An 18,218-nucleotide genomic window follows, 5' to 3' on the forward strand; every position below is an offset into this window, starting at 1 on the left:
CCAAAATAACCTGAATGCCACCTCTTACTGTAATTGCATGATTATATTTTTCTGGCCACCAGTTGGTCACATGGTCACATTACCAATCAGTGACTTATTGATCTATTCTGTCTCCTAGGTGATGAGCTATACGCAGGTGTTGCCACAGATCTGATGGGACGGGACTTCACCATCTTTAGAAGCCTGGGGAAACGGCCCTCCATTCGCACAGAACAGCATGACTCACGCTGGCTCAACGGTCTGTCTGGCTTAGGCATCTATTCAATAAGTTATCTTGTATATATCATGGCCAACATTAATCTTGTTGGGTTCTTCTTTGTGTCCTACAGAACCGAAGTTTGTTGGTTCCTTTTGGGTGCCGGAGAGCGAGAACCCAGACGATGACAAGGTATTTTTCTTCTTCCGGGAGACGGCGGTTGAGGCCCAGGGTCTGGGAAAGTCTACCTACTCCCGTATCGGACAACTCTGCAGAGTAAGAGATTCTTTCATCATCTAGTCCAGTATTTTAAATCAACTGGGTGATACAAAAAAAGGCTGGATCAGGTCAACTCACAATGGCTATTTGACAAAAAAAAAGATCATATCCTATTTTCCAAATCAAATGTTTTTAAAGTAGCTTGAACTACAGTAGCTGTTGCATTCTTACCAAGCAGCAACCTCTGGTGTTGCAAAATGAACCCAATGCGGAAGTGTAAACACCTGCAGTTCATTGAGTGTCCACTAGAGGCTGGCTGTAAAAGCCCCAGAAGTTACATAAACATCCATTCAAACATGCAGTTTTTACCGCAGAAATGTTTACTGCCTGGTTCAAAAAACAAAATTGGTCTGATGACCTCATGTCTTTATTGGCACACACTGTACTGGGGTTGAATGCTTTATAACACATCCATTTAGATTTTATGAAGGATAAGGGTTATTCATAATTAGGTGTTTTGCTGACCTGACTGACAGGCAGGCACAGTGTAACTGTGACCCTCCTCGACTCCAGCTCTTTTAGCCTGGTGTTAGGTTGACTGAAAGTTAGTTTGAGCTTTTCCAGCATGGTGACCTCCACCCACAGGCTTCCAAAGCTCCCCTGCAGTGACCAGTGGTTTACGTCACTGAGGCTTTGTCCACTATTATTTACAGTCTATGATTCTTAAACACTTAAAATATTCAAATGTACGATGTGTTATCCTGTAAATGACTCCTGATTCTATGGTTTTGAATCAGAATGACCTGGGCGGTCAGAGGAGTCTGGTGAACAAGTGGACGACATTCCTAAAGACCCGTCTGATCTGCTCGGTACCAGGAGCTGATGGCAGCGACACATACTTTGACGAGCTGCGTAAGTTCAATCATTTACTCAATTATGACAACTTTTATATCAGGCTGAAGTATGATGTCATATGACTGAAGTTTGACACTGAGAAAGGGTCTTAATTTCAAAGAAAAGCTATGACACTGTGTTTGAAGGTTTTAAGGGAAGATGATTTTTGACCCCTGATAGGAAGCATTAGAAGTAATTCTGTTATTCAAAAGTTAGAACGAGCAAAACAAAGAGCTGAAATTTTGGCTAATTTTCTGACCTTGCCTCGTCCATTGGATTTATTTATTTATTTTATTTTTTTTAAGATTTTAGCCTTTAATGGAGAGACAGGACAGTGAATAGAGTCGGAAATCAGGGAGAGAGAGTAGGGAATGACATGCGGGAAAGGAGCCACAGGTGCACCAACCCTGCGCCACCAGCACCCCGTCCATTGGGTCTTTACCCAGAAGCACATTCTTTAGTTGCAAAGGGAGAAAAAGTCAAAGAAGCATAATAAATCAACCAGGATTTCTGACCTCAGTTGTAGATTACCATTCAGCCTCACATTCCTGCAGGCCTGGAGAAAGCATGAGTGAGAGATTAATTGCAAATAGATTCTGGCCTGATCTGAAGCCAGTGTTTTTCCCTGTGGGTTCAGAGAGAGTAGCAGACCTTTTTCTTGTGAGTCATCTTATACGAAAGGTAGTGAAGTGTTTTCTGGACACGGTCCAGAAGTGAGTGTATATTTCTAAAGCTTGGATTCAATCTCAATCAATAAATCTTTATTTGTACAGCGCTAACTCATGACAAAAGTTGTCTCAAGATACAAGACACACGATTCTGGGAAGTGGAAATATTCTTTGAAAAAGAAGACAATGTTTCACTCTGCACTTGGATGGTTCCAATAGTCTGCTACCCGATCAAGAGTTCCACCCATAACTACTTTCTTTGTTAACTAATACAAACTTCTATACACTTGCAAAAATACATAAAACGATGTGGGCCAATCATGGGAACATGACTAGGCACAATGCCAAGGCTTTGTGCTTTCTTCTCATAATTCAATGTTTCCTCGGTTTCCGAGTAAAGTGAGAAACACATGACAGAGTCACACCTCATAAAGTGAAAAAAAACAGCCCTACGGTCATGTGGCTTCCACAGCAGCTGCAACAGGTTCAACTCTCAAGATGGTTTTGGTTGATCTCGGTGACCATATCTTCAGGCTGTAATATGATGAAGCAGGGGAAGGTGAACTGGGTGGAAAAATCTGTCCAGATCCAAAACCAACCTCAGGCTAAATCTGTCCCTCACATTCCCTCACATGAACAATGACTCCTTTCTGACCAAACTTTGGGACAAATCAACAGAAATAACTACCTTTTAAAATGTGTGTATTTGAACAGTTGAAATGATTCGACTGAACCCCAAGGCCGCATTACTTTTCCACACTTGGTATTTTACATGCAGATAGACATGAGTGTGGAAATGCATCAACCAAAAAATTGCTTTAAAAAAGTGTTTTAAAGGGACTAAATCTCTGAGCAAGGCTTGTAAAATTATTTAAATAGGATTGTCCACCAAGTCATGACCCTCAGGTATTAGTGAAATGTCTCTTTAAAGTCCTAAAACAGGACCATAGGGCTTTGCTTATCTTTCTCTCAACCTTTGACCGCTGGACTACCACAACCTGACCTGTGTGCGTGTGCGTTTGTGCGTGTGTGTCCAACCTCAGGCGATGTGTTCCTGCTGCAGACCAGGGACAGAAAGAACCCCCTGGTGTACACTGTCTTCTCCACTTCCAGGTCAGAGTTTGTTCATTCTGTGTGTGCGTGAGTATGTGTGTTTTGATGTTGCTAACCCAGGTTCCCCCCTGTCCCCCAGCAGCAGTGTATTTAAAGGCTCAGCTGTGTGTCTCTACTCCATGAATGACATCCGGAGGGCCTTCCTGGGGCCGTTTGCACACAAAGAGGGGCCCAACTATCAGTGGGTCCCCTTCCAGGGAAAAGTCCCCTATCCCCGCCCAGGAATGGTATGTCAGGTCACGTCCATTGAGTGTCTAGTGTCTCTACCTCTGTTAAATAGTTACAAAAGAAATGTTCTGTGGAAAAAATGTTGAGGTCATTGTTATTTGAAGTAGTGAGATACTAAGTTTATTACTCATTTACATTCTAAAGTTACTGTGCACTCTATTTTTATGACAACTACAGCTTTGAAAACTCAGTGTTTGAATCTAAAAACTTTGATAAGCTTAAAACTTAGATGAAATGAATGAAGCAGTTCATATTATTTCCACCTTAAAGCTCCTGCGAGGACCTTTTTTTGTGTTGTTTTTGGAGCCCCCTATGGCAGGGACAAAAATAACTATTTAAAAACAATACATCTTGTTTCTTATGGTCTGGTTTGCTGTTTTTGGACATATAGAGGTATCAGATTTAATTTCATTCGATTTGAAAATCAGATAGAAAACCTAATCAGGAGCTTTAATGTATATTTTGGCCATGAGTTAATGACTCACGGGTCACTATGTTATTTGATAATTATATACAATGAAACCACTATTCATAGTTATTTTTGTTATTGGTTTTTAAGTAAGTAAACTTAACTTCCTAAATGCAAAACAGTAATATTAATAATTTATGAGCTTTTCTACTTATACAGTACTTTAAAACTGTTAATAACTATGGTACATACAAATCATTTTATGAAAGGGTCTTGGAAGGTTTTCATGCCTTGTTTATAACATTTCTAATTGGGGAACTGAACTGTTAAAAGTGTAATTGTTATCCATATGAACATACAGTGTTTAATTTGACCAGCAACCATGGGATATAATACTTAAAGACACTTAATACACTTGCAGTGGGACCTTATTAAATCCCAAAGCTCTCCACAAAACCTCCCAATCAATATGTGCTTATCAGAGCGCTTGCTCTCTGCTAAGCACACAAGCGTAGCGTCAGCAGAATTTGTTATGCAGAGCTTCAGCTGTTACTGCCACAGCAGAACAATCCCCATTGTATTTCTGCAGAATGGTAATTGTATTTGGCCTACAGTAAACCCTCGCTCACGCCATCATCACCTCACTGTAGTCGTAAAAATCAGCGGAACTAATCAAATTACTGAAAATGACCCAGCTTAAAGTGAATTATGCAAAACTGACTAGAAAGCAGAGTCAGTGTTTAAAATGCATGAACAAGATCAAGAGTCTTTCTCTGGTTCTATCTACTGTATACACTTTAAATGAGTTCAAAGAACTGCTTGGTGCTACAGCATTTATTAATAACATCTGAGTATCTGAGAATGAAAGTCCAAGACAAGAATTTTAAACCAAGTGTGAAGCTTGACTCTGATCAGGAGAAAATCTCTCATATCCCTGTGATCCATCGCACCATAAACACTTCACTGTCTCCTGCTGGACTTTGGTCTCACCAGTGAAAATGTAATACCAGCAATGGGCAGATCCGTCACAAAACCAATGCTCATCAAATGTTGTTTGGCTTATGATTGAGTTTCTAAGTGCACACAGTTGCTTTTGTGCACCAAAGCTACAAAAGATCCCTTGTAGTAGTTCAGAACTAAGAACTCTGAATTGCTGGTTTTTGTCTAAATCCTCTTGTAAAGTAAAATATGCATAATTACACATCCAAAAGCATGAGCATTTAGCAACCCTTCAAACTTAGAATTTCCTCTTTAAATGTGAAATATGCATGTTTATATATTTACAAATTGTTATTTGCATATCAATTTGTCTTTAGTTTAAATTATGTTTCAAGTTTATTTGCACCATTTTGCATCTCTTCGAAAAGTAAAGCAATTTATTTTCTTCAATGGAATCAAAACTGTCCTTATAAATAACTAAAATTGATCCTATAAATGTTTAGGTCATCAACAGCCATTTACAAGACTCATTTCTGTGCTTCATTTACTTAATTGAATGCTGTGATTTGTTTTAATGTTTGTATTAATAAGTGACTCAATGCTGTAGACTGATTTCAATGTTTCTGTTTCGCTTTACATCAGTGTCCCAGCAAGACCTTTGGCAGTTTTGAGTCCACAAAGGGTTTCCCGGACGATGTGATCCAGTTTGCGCGTCACCACCCTCTGATGTATAACCCTGTCTACCCTATGAGCAGACGGCCTATCTTTGTTAGAACCAACGTTGACTACAGCTTCACCCAGATTGCTGTGGACAGAGTCAACGCTGCAGATGGACAATATGATGTCATGTTTATCGGCACAGGTGACGTACCTATTGTCAGTTTGTACCTTTTGGAAGTTACTTACATATGTATTTAAAGTAGGAAATGATGTAAAGAAATACAAAAAATAACTCCCTCTCGTTCTCTCTTTTTTCTTTTACAGACAAAGGGACAGTTCTGAAAGTGATCAATGTTCCTAAGGAGAGCTGGAACAACATGGAAGAACTTCTTCTGGAGGAGCTGGAGGTCTTCAAAGTAAGTTAACTCAGATGAAGCTAATTTCTTAAAATAAATATTGTGTACTGACTGTATTTTAACTGAGAACACATGACTCATTGCTTTCCTTTCTCCGCTCTCCAGGATGCTTCATCTATCGTCGACATGCAAATCTCATCAAAACGGGTATGTTTTTATACTTCAAATCTGATGGGAAAAAAAAAAAAGTGGTGTTCCTCAGGATCCTAAATCAAATTGATCTGCATGTTCATCAGCAAAATAATATATCCAATAATGCCCAGGCTGTCCCAAGGCAGAATGGTACACTGCCAACAGTCCCAGCAGGCTGGATTTTGAACCAAAGAAAAGCACTTTTTTTTTACAAGCTGAGGCAGCACTATACAGAAATATTGAAGGGCAGGTGTAGGGCAGGGGACTAAGAATAGAACAGTCTAAGAGGAGGACATCAACAGAAGTTGACAGGAGGAAACTGGTTGTAGACCAGAATCAGAGGCAAAAAGAGGCTGCAGTGTAGGAACAATCCCTCAGTGGATAAGTTCAAAAGTTTATAAAAGATGAATTGAGGTTGATCAAGGGGGCAAGGCAGAATAGATTAATGCAGGGATAAACCTGTGTCCAAAGACCATTTACTCCTTTTGACTAAGTGCTGTAGTGTCTATCAGTGACTAATTAGTGTAGTGTTGTCAGCAAGCTCAATAAAGTGGGAAAAGATGCAACTTTGGGTACAGGACTTTTTAAGGGTGAACAAGTCAGGCAGCAGGCGTGATGTAAGGAAGCTAAGGGAGAGCAGATTAAAAAAAAACAGCTTATGGTCACTCAGGCGATAGCTACAAATATTCAAATGCCAGATCTTGTGTTGTGGTCTGAAAGACAATGTGTTATGTATACTGTGGAGCTAACAGTTCCTTTGAGGAGAAAAGCCTCTATATATAAACAGTTATAGTTGATGGAAGGAGTAAAGGTGAAGGACTGTGGGCTTTGGTGTTGGGTTAAAGAGCATAATTTGTCTTTGTAAGGTGAGCATTCAAGAACACATTTAAAGATGCAGTAAATTGGAGGAGGGTGCAATTTTGGAACTTGTAACTTTTTGTAAGACCAGATGAGCTTAAGTAGGGATAAGTAGGGTTGGCAGTCAGTATCACTGTAATACCACAACTCGCAAAGTACAATGGATGTATCCAGTGGGACCAGCTGAGGCAGCTCAACAAACACAATGTAGACATGGTGAGGTCAGGCTACAGAGTATTTGCTACTGTATGTATTTGTGTTGGTGTAGGAGTTAAACTTAGCTACAAGGTAAGTTAGGTCAGGGCCAGAGGGTGATGACCCTTACCACTGCTCCCAGGATATTTAGGATGATGACAATTCTAAAACGGCCCTTAAGGGCAGTGGTTCCCAACCTTTGCTGAGCTCCCCCAGGACCCACATGAAAAAGTAATACATTGCTGAAGGAAAAAAAAAAAAAAAAAATCTAGATGTTTGCATTATAATCTGAGTTACGAGTTTGGCTAACTAATGAGCCTGATATCTTTGGGTCAGGAAACAAGTATTTTTCACACTTTAATCGATAGAACTTTAAAGGAAGACTGTGCGACTTTTTGATCCAGTAGATGTCTTCTTTGAGAACCAGCATGAAACCAAAACAAACTGCTGTTTGACCACACCTCCTCCACACTGAATCCTCAGCTCTCCTTAGTGATGGGAAAAGCAGTTCTTTTCAGTGTACTGAATCAGTAGAATCAGTTCAGTAAAGTGATTCGTTCAAAAGATTCGTTCACTGAATCGTTCAGTACTTCTCCGCAGCTGTCTGTGAATCAGAATTTAATAAGCTGAAACACGGCCGAACGTTTAGTTCTGCTCGCGATCGTACTGAGAACAGCCGGTGGTGAATAATAAACCAATGAGCTGAGAATTTAGTTGGATAAAGTTACAGTTTGCAAACTGAAAGCTGCTAAAACATAAAACAATCACATTTATTTTCCCCGACCATTCTGTTCAGTACATTCAGTACACGTTCAGTTCGTTCACTGAACGAGAGCTACGCTCTTCCTCTCAGTCAGTCAGTGATTCACGTCGGAGCTCTTGTTCAGTTCCTTCACTGAACGAACTGAACGAGAGCTCCGCCTCCGAGTCACTCTCTTCCTCTCAGTTCGTTCAGTGAACGAAACACTGACTGAACGTGAACGAGCGAGACTGCGAGTCACCAGCCGCAGTCACACACACACACACACACACACACACTGTACTGACTGAGGAGAGGAGGGCGGGCTTTGAGTGACTCTTACGGTCTAGAGAGAGAGACATGAGACGGGAGAGAGGAGAGCGCAACTGAAGTTGAGAAATTAACGACTCTTTTCAGTAAGTGATTCAGTTCAGTTCGTTCACCCAGATGATTCGTTCGTTTTGAACGAATCGTTCACGAACTACACATCACTAGCTCTCCTACAGCAACACACCTCAACCCCTATGCCCTCACGTTTGCACAAAGGAGTCATCAAATTGGGACGCACCATAATTAAGCACTAAGCGCAAGCAGAGTTGTCCTTGTCTCGAGCTGCATTGTTGTGTTAGCAGGCTAATGGTAGCGCTCTTTAGTTAGCTCGTAGCTTCACGTTTCATGTCAATTTACACAGAATGAGCGTGATCTAAAAACACTTGCGTGACATTCAAATAAGCAGCGAGTACAGTATGTTATTCTTCTTTTCTCTAGTCCCTCACTCAAACAGCCTGCTGTCCCGTCAGTGTAAACACGATGTATACGGCTCAGACAACATCACAGACAGCGGGACTCGGGCTTCTCACTCATTGTAGACAGTCATGACTCAGAGAGAGATATACTGGATTTCTGCTATACAGTACTTATGTGTAAAATGTTGCACATTAAACCTTTGAATAAACTTTCCAGTAAGTGTGTTCATTCATCATTATACTAGTTAATATGTGCATATCTAATTCTTTTGGCGCCTCTCCTGTGGGGCCAGACCCAGACAATAGATTGGGAAACAATGCTTTAGAGTTTGTTTCTCCTCTGTGTCCCCACAGCAACAACTATATCTGGGCTCAAACACGGGGATTGCTCAGGTCCCTCTTCACCGCTGCAGTGTGTATGGAAAGGCCTGTGCTGAGTGCTGCCTGGCCAGGGACCCATACTGCGCCTGGGATGGAACGTCCTGTACCCGCTATCTGCCAAACACCAAGAGGTCTGTGACACAAGCACGTAATCCAAACTCAATTAGAGTTCATTACAGTTAGAAATACTAAAAAAAACAAATACACTATTTGCAAGTATCAAACTGCTAAAATCCGGGTGGAAAATTTTTTAACTTCCTGTTAACAATTTTTTCAGACGTTTCCGTCGACAGGATGTGAGGAATGGAGACCCCAACACCCTGTGCTCTGGAGGTATTATTTAAAAACTTTCTCAAAATGAACCAATGAAAGCTCATGTAGGGATGACCACTTTTGTAAGCTACCCCCCCCCCCCCCCCCCCCCCCCCACAACAGAGGTATTTTCAATAAATAAGAACAAAGCTTCACTCTGATCCTGCTCCAATTCAGAGGCTCTTGGCGTCTGACATCTCGCTGTCTCTGTGCCAAAAAAAAAAAAAATCCCAAATCCTTCCACCCTTCACTTCTGGGTAACCTCTGCTACCCCCCCTCCCCAGACCACAATACCCTCATTCTGTTGCTATCTGTCTTTCTGCCACATAATTGAAGTGGATAATCGCTCATACTCAAAGAGCTCCTGGGTAATATGATCACATCATGTGGCATCCAAGCTGGGTTGTGTAAAAATAATGAAGACCAGGATAATTCCCGCTGATGAGATGGACTTTGCCTCATAGCACTCTGCAGGGGACAGTTTGGTAGTTTATACTCTCTGGGTTCTCCAATGATTTGTGTTGCGGCTCTTGAAGACTTCAGTTTTATTCTGACCTAAGCATGGACTTTATGCTTTCTTGTTTTTATAAAACTTGTACAAATACAAGAAAATGAACCAATACTTCCTGCCAAGGTTAACACCCCAGATGCATAACTTTTGTCATCACTCATATTGGCAACATACATGTCAAAGATCTGGACAATAAGAGCCCTTGTTAGAATTTACACATCTATCATATGACCACATCAGTTCTGACAAATATGAACAACTGTTCCAAATGGTGCTTTGTATTATTGTGTGAATTTTCCCATTGGCATCCTCACACACTGGCAGCCATTAATAATAAGTGGTGACAAGTGATGGTGCTGACTCTAATGTATTACAAGGATATTGTGATCAGATGTAATTGCATCACACCTTGGCATCACAAGTAATTTCCATTGGTTATTTGGTATTCATAGATCACGAAAACAGGGAGCTGTGGTTTTTGGAGTCACTTTTTACACTTTGGACGAGGCAAGTCAGGAAAGGAAAGGTCTGAACACTTTAAGCTGTTTCCCCTCCTGACCTTCCTGCATTGTTCTGACCTGTCCTGTCTTGCCCTGTCTTTTCTTTTTTGTCTGTTTTTGTCTTGCCTGGATTGTAAGTTTTGAGCAGATGTCCTGAGCGACAGTAGACCCATAATGTCCTTGTCTCTGCTGCCCCCTTCAGACCACCACAAGTATCGTGCTGCAGAGAAGAAGCTGTATGGAGTTGAGGGAAGCAGCTCTTTCTTGGAGTGTATCCCAAAATCCCTTCAGGCCAGAGTGACCTGGACCTTCCAGAAACATCCACAGAATCCAAGGGAAGAGGTGAGAGTGATGGAGAGAATTCTACTAAGCTCTGACCAGGAATTTATTTAGCTAAATAAGGTCATTTGAATTATAATCCTCCATAACACTTCCATTAATAATCATCATCAAGAAGTCAGGGGAAATAAAAATGAGCTTCAGTACCTGTTTCTGGTCAAACTAAGCCAACAGAGAATATGCAAAAGTCATAAATTAGCTTCCATTCTCTAACCTCTTCCATTTATCAAAATCAGACTTAGAACCAAAGTCTGAGACTAAAGCTGATTTGTCAAAATGATTTTAAGACACTCTTGAATAATGTGACAAAATCAAAGCTGTACACATGAAAACGGCTCTCAACATTTCAGTGAAACTGTCTTTTGTTTACCAGGTGCGTCTAGACGACCGTATCCTCCAGACAGACAGGGGACTTCTGATTCGACGCGTCCTGAAGAGAGATATCGGCATCTACCAGTGCCACGCCATGGAACATGGCTTCACCCAAACCTTGCTGGGTATCACCTTGGAAGTTGTACCTTCGACATCCTCTTCAGCCTCCAATCTACCCTCAGATGCCCCTGTCCGGTTAGACCCCCGCAGCGGAGGTGGGCCCCCAATGACCAATCAGAAGCTTTGGTACAGGGACTTCATGCAGTTGGTGGACCATCCTAACCTCAGCACCGTCGACCAGATTTGTGAGCAAGTTTGGGCACGCAAGAACGCCGAGGCTGGCCAACTGGATAAGAGCTTTCCTGCTCAAGGGAAGGAAGTCCCACCTTTGGGCCCTGCTGTCCGCCCAGCTAACAAGAAGTGGAAGCATCTGCAGGAGATAAGGAAGGGGAGAAACCGCCGGACCCACGATGGTAAACCAAACCCTCGGGCGCCTCGTAGCGCAGGGGAGTAACAACATGGAGAACGAGATGGAGGGAGAAAAGATTGACTGATACAAGATGAAAAGAGGAGAGTGAAAGAAAGTAAAAGACTTAAGAACTTGTGGAGGTGTTCACACATACAGATACACCCACGCACATAAAAACACGTACAGACACACACATACACGGCACCTCCTCTATTGTGTATATTTATCAATGGATGCTTCCACTATATGGTACCCTAATCCCTGAGTCCTCGTCCCACTGGCCAGCCCCTGCATGTGCTGCCTACTGCCCAACTTGATTCTGCACGATCCCTTTACACTGTTCCACTAGAGTAGTCGAGTGTACAAACAATTACTTGAGGTGTGGGAATGAACTTACACACGCCTGACGTTCCCTATGCCACTGACTGTATATGGACGGTGTGTTCACAGCAAAGAGATTGCCACATCTTTTCTTAGGTATCATGTGATTGTCACATTTTATGAAGATAGTGGCTCACAGTATGAACACCTGACTTCTGGACTACACCACTTGAAACGGCCCCAGAGTTTTTTTTTTGGTTGAACTTTCCTCATGACCTGAAGATGTCATACCAATGGACACCACTGATGGAACTGAGTGCTGCACATGACGGGGAGGAATGGAGAAACGTGCCGACTGGCATATACTGGAATATAATGGTCTCTGACGGGAAACACGGCTTACTACACACGGGCAATTGCACGAGCATGCACAGAAACCATTTTGAAAACCATTTCTTTTGAACTAACAGGATGAATTATTTAACTTCCTGTAGTGCTCTGCCTGCAAATATTTCCAGTCACATTTCACATAGTTCATCTGAGCATTTAACACATTTCAGTGATGGAGGAGGTGGAGATCCCAGCAGTGTGGGGAAGCCTGTGAAACAAGACCAGCATGTTGCAGAACTGGTTATATTATATAGTAGGGTTTCTTAGTGGGTTTCCTTAGGCACATTGTTGCAGCAAAAGACAAAAAAAAACACAATACAGTCGTGGTTGTATCTGAGCAGATATGATTATATTTCTTAACTGGTCCAAACCACTAAAGAATGAGGAGGGGGATCAGGACTACTGGCATTCCATGATGTGACAGACGGATGAGATGTTTACACTTCACAGACCAAGCTGGAGTACAAAGAAGTCAATCTCTAAAAGCAAAAAGGCCCAAATATGACCCGGTTTACATCTAAACAAGTTTAACATTTGATGTATCACAACAAACACAAACAGCAAACCTATTAGAGAAGTTTTTTATATTCAAAAACATCACCCTAGAATTCCCATTTATTGGTTTTATTTTTGGCTAAATTCGATGTATCATGCATAAGTGTTAAGGAGAAGGGTTGACATGGTGGTTTGAATGGGAAGCATTTAAACAATGAAAAAGAAGGGGACAGATTGGGAGTGTCTGGTATGACAACACATGTCGCTGTGCTACAGTACAGCATGATATTTATGAGGTTTTTTTTAGATTTCTCTTTTGTATTCTAAATGGGACTTGTACTCCTTGAGCTTTTACACTGTCCATGCATATGTTTGTGATTAGTAAATATATGCAAATAATATGAGAAGAGCGAGTCACTGATGCCTCATTCACAATGGTACGATGCACAAAAAAGCTGCTTCCCACAATGCACCTCTCTGTCCAAATGAAAAAACAATCAGTAACAAAAGAACCAACACACTTTCATCTGACTTCACACACTGTTGGATTCACTTCTTAGCGTATTGTTGCAGTCATTGATATCATTGACCTTTTGCTGCTTAACGATGTCATCTCTGCCTAACGGACATTTAGTGCGACTATGTCTTCCTTCTCTGTCTTTGGTGTGATCTCTCTCTCTCTCTGTGTATTATCTGTAAAAGAAACCTTGTTTGTGGGTCGTCTGTGCTAACATGATGTGTGTGAAGCCTGCCCCCTAGTGTCTATTGTGTGTACAGGCTCAGATGAAGAGCCCTACCTGTGGTACGATGCTTCATTATATCATAGTCTATTCCACATGACAGAAAGCAACCAGCATTGTAAGATAAAAAAAAAAGTGCGTTCATGAAATGTCAATATGATTTTTATGATGGTCTTATTTGTGTCTGCATCATATTTATCAGGAGTATCATGGATTGAAGTGGACTGAATTTTCACTCTGCAAGTTTTGGCCCTGAGAAGAAGAGGCGGCACAAACTAGGTCTGAGTGGATATTAGATGTATGGAATCATTGTTGTTGTTATTTATATACCTTTTTCTAGAGATGTAATTAACTCTTTAAGTGAACTGAACTGACTGAATAACACCTGCAAAAGGGACACTCTGCGTTTTGACTCAGCATCCAGGATTTCCCGCCAAAAGATTCAAATAAAAACGAGTTTAAATGTAAGTCTATGTGCTCTGATCTGAACTGAGGCCACATATGTATTGAGTTAATCCACTTTATATAGATTTAACTTAATAGTTATGTACTTAACTTACAGATTTTCTTTTTACATTGGTAGTGATGTCAAAATCGCCTGAGTCTCCCTCTTAAACCAGCTGTTGTTTTGTGCTCTTTTGAAATTGCATGACCGATGTTAGTGGCTAACGCGTTTGACAATGGTGCGGTGGTGAGAAAGAGCGAGAGAAAGAAAGCACAATGTTGAATATTATTATTATTATTATTATTCCTATGTATTTATGTGCAAAGATAAGCTGATATGTTGTTGTGGTGGATTTTTATTTTTCTTATAAATGTAGATTTACGTCTGTATTGTTCATTGTTCTGCTGAAAAAGACTCATCCTCAACGTTGTCCGGACATTACAGCCAATGGGAAAACTTCTTCTGAACACAGTGTCCAATTAGAGTTTGTGGTTCACACAGCCCTCCAATCAACACTCCTGTTGTATCCCATGCCATGTGACGCACCCCTGTATGATAGCTCCAATGAGAGGATTGTGTGTGTGTGTGTGTAAGTGAGAATGATGTGTGTGCTTGTGGTTGTGTGTGAGTTTTGGGGGAAAGCAGAGCTTTGTATATAATGGCAAAGGAGCAGTGGCGTGTGTGTGTGTGTGGAGAGCGGTCAGTGAAAGTTCAAGGTGGAAGGCCAAAGTTAACATGGTGCACTGTAATTCTCCCAGAGGTCTTTGTGAAATGTCATGTCAGATTGTTTTTGATTAACACAATAAAAATATGCAGTTACTTAAAAATTAAAGTCTGGATCTCTTCTTCTATATCGCAAGGATTCAGATAATTTTGAAGTGATACTGAAATTCTAAATTCTTAGTCAGTGATATGCTCATTATCAGTGGTATGCTCAGAATCAAGACAAATGTTTAGAAAAGGATAAAGTTGGTCATGAATCTGAGTCAAAAACAATGACCACCATGGTGATGTTTTCAACTAGTTTATTCTGGTTGGGGATTTTAAATGATGTCATCTGTGCTTCAACCACTAGGTGGAAGCCATGCTTTATAATACAGTCTGTTATACATGAGAAAGTCCCAAATAAATGTTTTACTTTAACATGAATATGCCTAACAGTATTTCAGTAAAACTTACAGTTCAAATGAAGCGTGTGAGATGTTGGAAAACTGTTAGTGAGATTTTGAATTTTAAAGTATTGTAGGATTTAATGTCAAAAGTGGAACATTTTAAATAAAAACCGTAAAACTTACATATTAGGAAATAGGCCTACACCTACTTGGAGGTGAAAAAGCTTAAAGCAGAGTTAAACAAATACACCCACAGTAAGTTGTTACTTCTACAGGGGCCAGATGCTGAGTTTTTTACCATCTCTGGGCACACACACACAATTGCACGCAAATAACTTTCAGTGTATTCAACATGCATGTGCTTAAATCCAATGCATTTAACCAAGTTGAAGGTTGAACCAGGTTTTTTAGATTAAAAATCAAAAGCCAAAACATGGTGATTGAATTCTGCCAATGGCGCAGCAGGCATTGAACTCTGAGCGCAACTTTTCAAAAGTTCCCTAGGTAGGCCTCAGTGTTTTGAAATAAATCATTTTGTAATCCTTAAACGTCCATGTACTCTAATCACAAACTGTAAACAGAGTGATGATGAACTTAGTAAGGCTCGTACAGGTGATGTTAATTAGGCTGATAAACATTTAGAAACGCCACTGGAGGCTGGAGGATTGGGACGAGGAAGGGGACCTGTACGTGTCTTTTGCTGTGGATCCTGGCATTACCGATGATATGTGGCAGTAATCCCTCTGAAGGTCCACGAACAGTTTTAACAATGAACCTTTCTGAGGAGCAGCAGAGGAGACTGGTGGACCTGTAAACTGGCACTGCTGGAGATCAACACGTAAAGACCACGGGCCCTCGACAGGATGCCTTCATCCTGACCCATGACAACAGATGGATTACTTCATCATGAAGACATCAAAAGGTAGGAGTGGCTTTTTCTGTCTTTGCCTTGCTCACGTATGCAATCAATATGGAGTGAAATCATGTTACTTTTTCTGTTGACATGTTGGTAACTGGCGGCTGTGTTCCTTTTGATCTCAGTGAGGGTGAAGTGTGCGTAAAATGAAATGTGATGCTGCGTGTGTGCTGGTCATGTCACTGGCTCAGTCGTGTGTAATGTTACACTCAGAACTGTGCATGTGGGCAGGCCTGTTGCCTTCAGCTGAATATTCCACTTTTTGTGTAACATGGAAAGACCTTTCAAATGTCGCTGGACATACCGGTGCTTATGCACGCTTGCTTGTGTGATTGTGCGTCATTGCGCACATTGGTGTGTCCGTGGTGTTGGAAGCACGTTGATTGAAAATCCTCTGTTTGAGAGAAACTTTACTTAAAAGATGAGAACCCCCATAGCACCTGTAAAAACATCTCTGGCTCTGCCACTGGCATTTTGTTGCTTTAAGCTGTCCTATTGACTGTTTTTATTTAATTTTTTTATATTGGAACAAGTGTGCACATGTTTGCAACAGAATCAGATTAAATAAAGCAATCATTAAATTTAAATACGTGCAACACCTTCTAATACAGCCTTCAGCCTTTCCAGTGTCACCAACAGCTCCACCTGCCTTCAACTTATATAAAAAAAAAAAACATTCAATCAAACTGCTTCTCATTAGAGAAAAAACTCATATAGTTTGTCAAATGCATTAACACCACACACATCTGGTTTGGCCAACAATATCAACTGGATCACCCGTGGCATCAGAGGCAGCAGTTTATTTTGCCTTCTCTTTAAGTTACACACAGTGAATGTAAAAAAAAAGAAATGACTGGACCATGAATAAAATCAATAGTGTTTAAAAAATAAAAGAAATCCAAGTACCTCCCTACAACACAATGGCATAGACAGAAAATCTATATTTATGCGGTCCTATTCATGCCCTCCCACTCAGCACCACCCTCCTACCCCTTCGGTTCCCCAAGTATATCAGTGTCTCCATCTTTGACATTAAGACCCACATTCCTCATACTAATATCATCATGAGCTGCCTGTCAGCGCTGGGAACACAGATACACACAGGACCATGCAACACAGAACACACACACAAATAAGTGAGGCCACTTGCATTCCTCAACACATGGAAAACCTTCACGTATGTCAAAGTAGTCACTGGCATACATGCACATGGAGTACACGCATACACACACACACTCAAATGTAGCATGTGGTCAGCAGTCATAAACACAAAATTAAATTGGGTCCATATTACTCAAACTGGCAACCCATTAGTTCCCCAGTGTTTTCAATGGCCTTCATTTTTTTTTGTATGTGTGTGTGCGTGTGTTAAAATGGGCCTGTAAGGGTCCGTGGGGTCCTGATTGAGGGCTCATTTCCGTACGCTGATTTTACTGGGTACCAATCGCCATCACATGTGTGCTTGTTTTTTTTTACTTCTTACTTTAGGAGGACCAATTGTTATTTGAGAAAACTTGCCCCAGATGTTCAACGACACAATTTATGTCGTGACCTGTTGCTATATGAACCAAACTGAGTTAAAACTGACTTATGCTGCAGGTCAGACGCTTTGGCACAATTTTCATGTCCAAGAGTTTCATGTCTGAGTTTTTGAATTTGAATTTCTTCTTTTTGGCCTACAAAGATTTGAAACCTGTCCCGTGAAGTTATGCTCAGACAAACAATTGATGTACAACAGGAGTGACATATTGTCATCAGATCGTAGCTCATTTGGACATTTGTTGTGCATGACCAAATGTCCTGTAGAGTGAGCAGTTAAGCTATTTTGATTGTCCTGTATTCTTACACACGGATGTACTCCTAAAGTTGTATATACTGTATGTATGCATCTTCCTCCCTGTGCTGTTATATGGGTTCATTTGTCTGTGCATTCATGTGTGTGTGATGCAGGTGTATCTCTTTGTAAAGGAAACATATGACCTTAAATATTGGCTTTTCATTATTGGGTAAATGTTACTTGGCACACAGTGGCCTTCAATATGAAACATGATACCAGTGACAACATACACACACACACACACACACACACACACACACACACACACACACACACACACACTTCACTAAAGCCCATATACACTGACATGTTTACATTCAATTTGTCGCACCAGTAAACCCGAATAAAGAAAGCTTTTTAAAGGCATTCCCATGCAACTCAATACAAAGTTAAACATAGACATGTATGGAACCCACTGAATGCCAAAGTTCTCAGTGAACTCATAATAGAATTTAGCTTTGAGCATGCCATTTTGACCTGTACTTATGCCATCAATGATTTTTATAAGACACAGCTTTGTTTTTCGCTGGCCAAGTGACAAGAAGTGTATTTGAGAAAAGTGGTTACCTGGTGCGACTACTCTCAACCCCCTTATCTTGGTTTGTGACTTGTTTTTCTTACATGGTTAACATCCAAGTTTACTATCAACCATTCCTCATTTTCACT

General features: G+C 40.9%; 1 protein-coding gene across 2 annotated transcripts in view; it reads left to right on the forward strand.

The window, feature by feature from the left end:
* The window catches only part of sema3b (sema domain, immunoglobulin domain (Ig), short basic domain, secreted, (semaphorin) 3B), a 90,189-nt gene extending 75,670 nt beyond the window's left edge, over positions 1-14,519 (forward strand). For both annotated transcript variants that reach the window (XM_061058471.1, XM_061058472.1), the window contains exons 7-18: positions 119-238; positions 330-472; positions 1,213-1,327; positions 3,021-3,090; positions 3,173-3,317; positions 5,309-5,528; positions 5,651-5,742; positions 5,848-5,889; positions 8,767-8,924; positions 9,071-9,126; positions 10,319-10,458; positions 10,829-14,519. In XM_061058471.1, the coding sequence (XP_060914454.1) occupies positions 119-238; positions 330-472; positions 1,213-1,327; positions 3,021-3,090; positions 3,173-3,317; positions 5,309-5,528; positions 5,651-5,742; positions 5,848-5,889; positions 8,767-8,924; positions 9,071-9,126; positions 10,319-10,458; positions 10,829-11,341 (1,814 nt within the window). In that variant the 3' untranslated portion in view covers positions 11,342-14,519. The remainder of the gene's footprint in view (positions 1-118; positions 239-329; positions 473-1,212; positions 1,328-3,020; positions 3,091-3,172; positions 3,318-5,308; positions 5,529-5,650; positions 5,743-5,847; positions 5,890-8,766; positions 8,925-9,070; positions 9,127-10,318; positions 10,459-10,828) is intronic.
* Positions 14,520-18,218: the final 3,699 nt, after the last annotated feature.

Source organism: Labrus mixtus, chromosome 15, assembly GCF_963584025.1.
Source record: "Labrus mixtus chromosome 15, fLabMix1.1, whole genome shotgun sequence".
Classification (NCBI taxonomy): domain Eukaryota; kingdom Metazoa; phylum Chordata; class Actinopteri; order Labriformes; family Labridae; genus Labrus; species Labrus mixtus.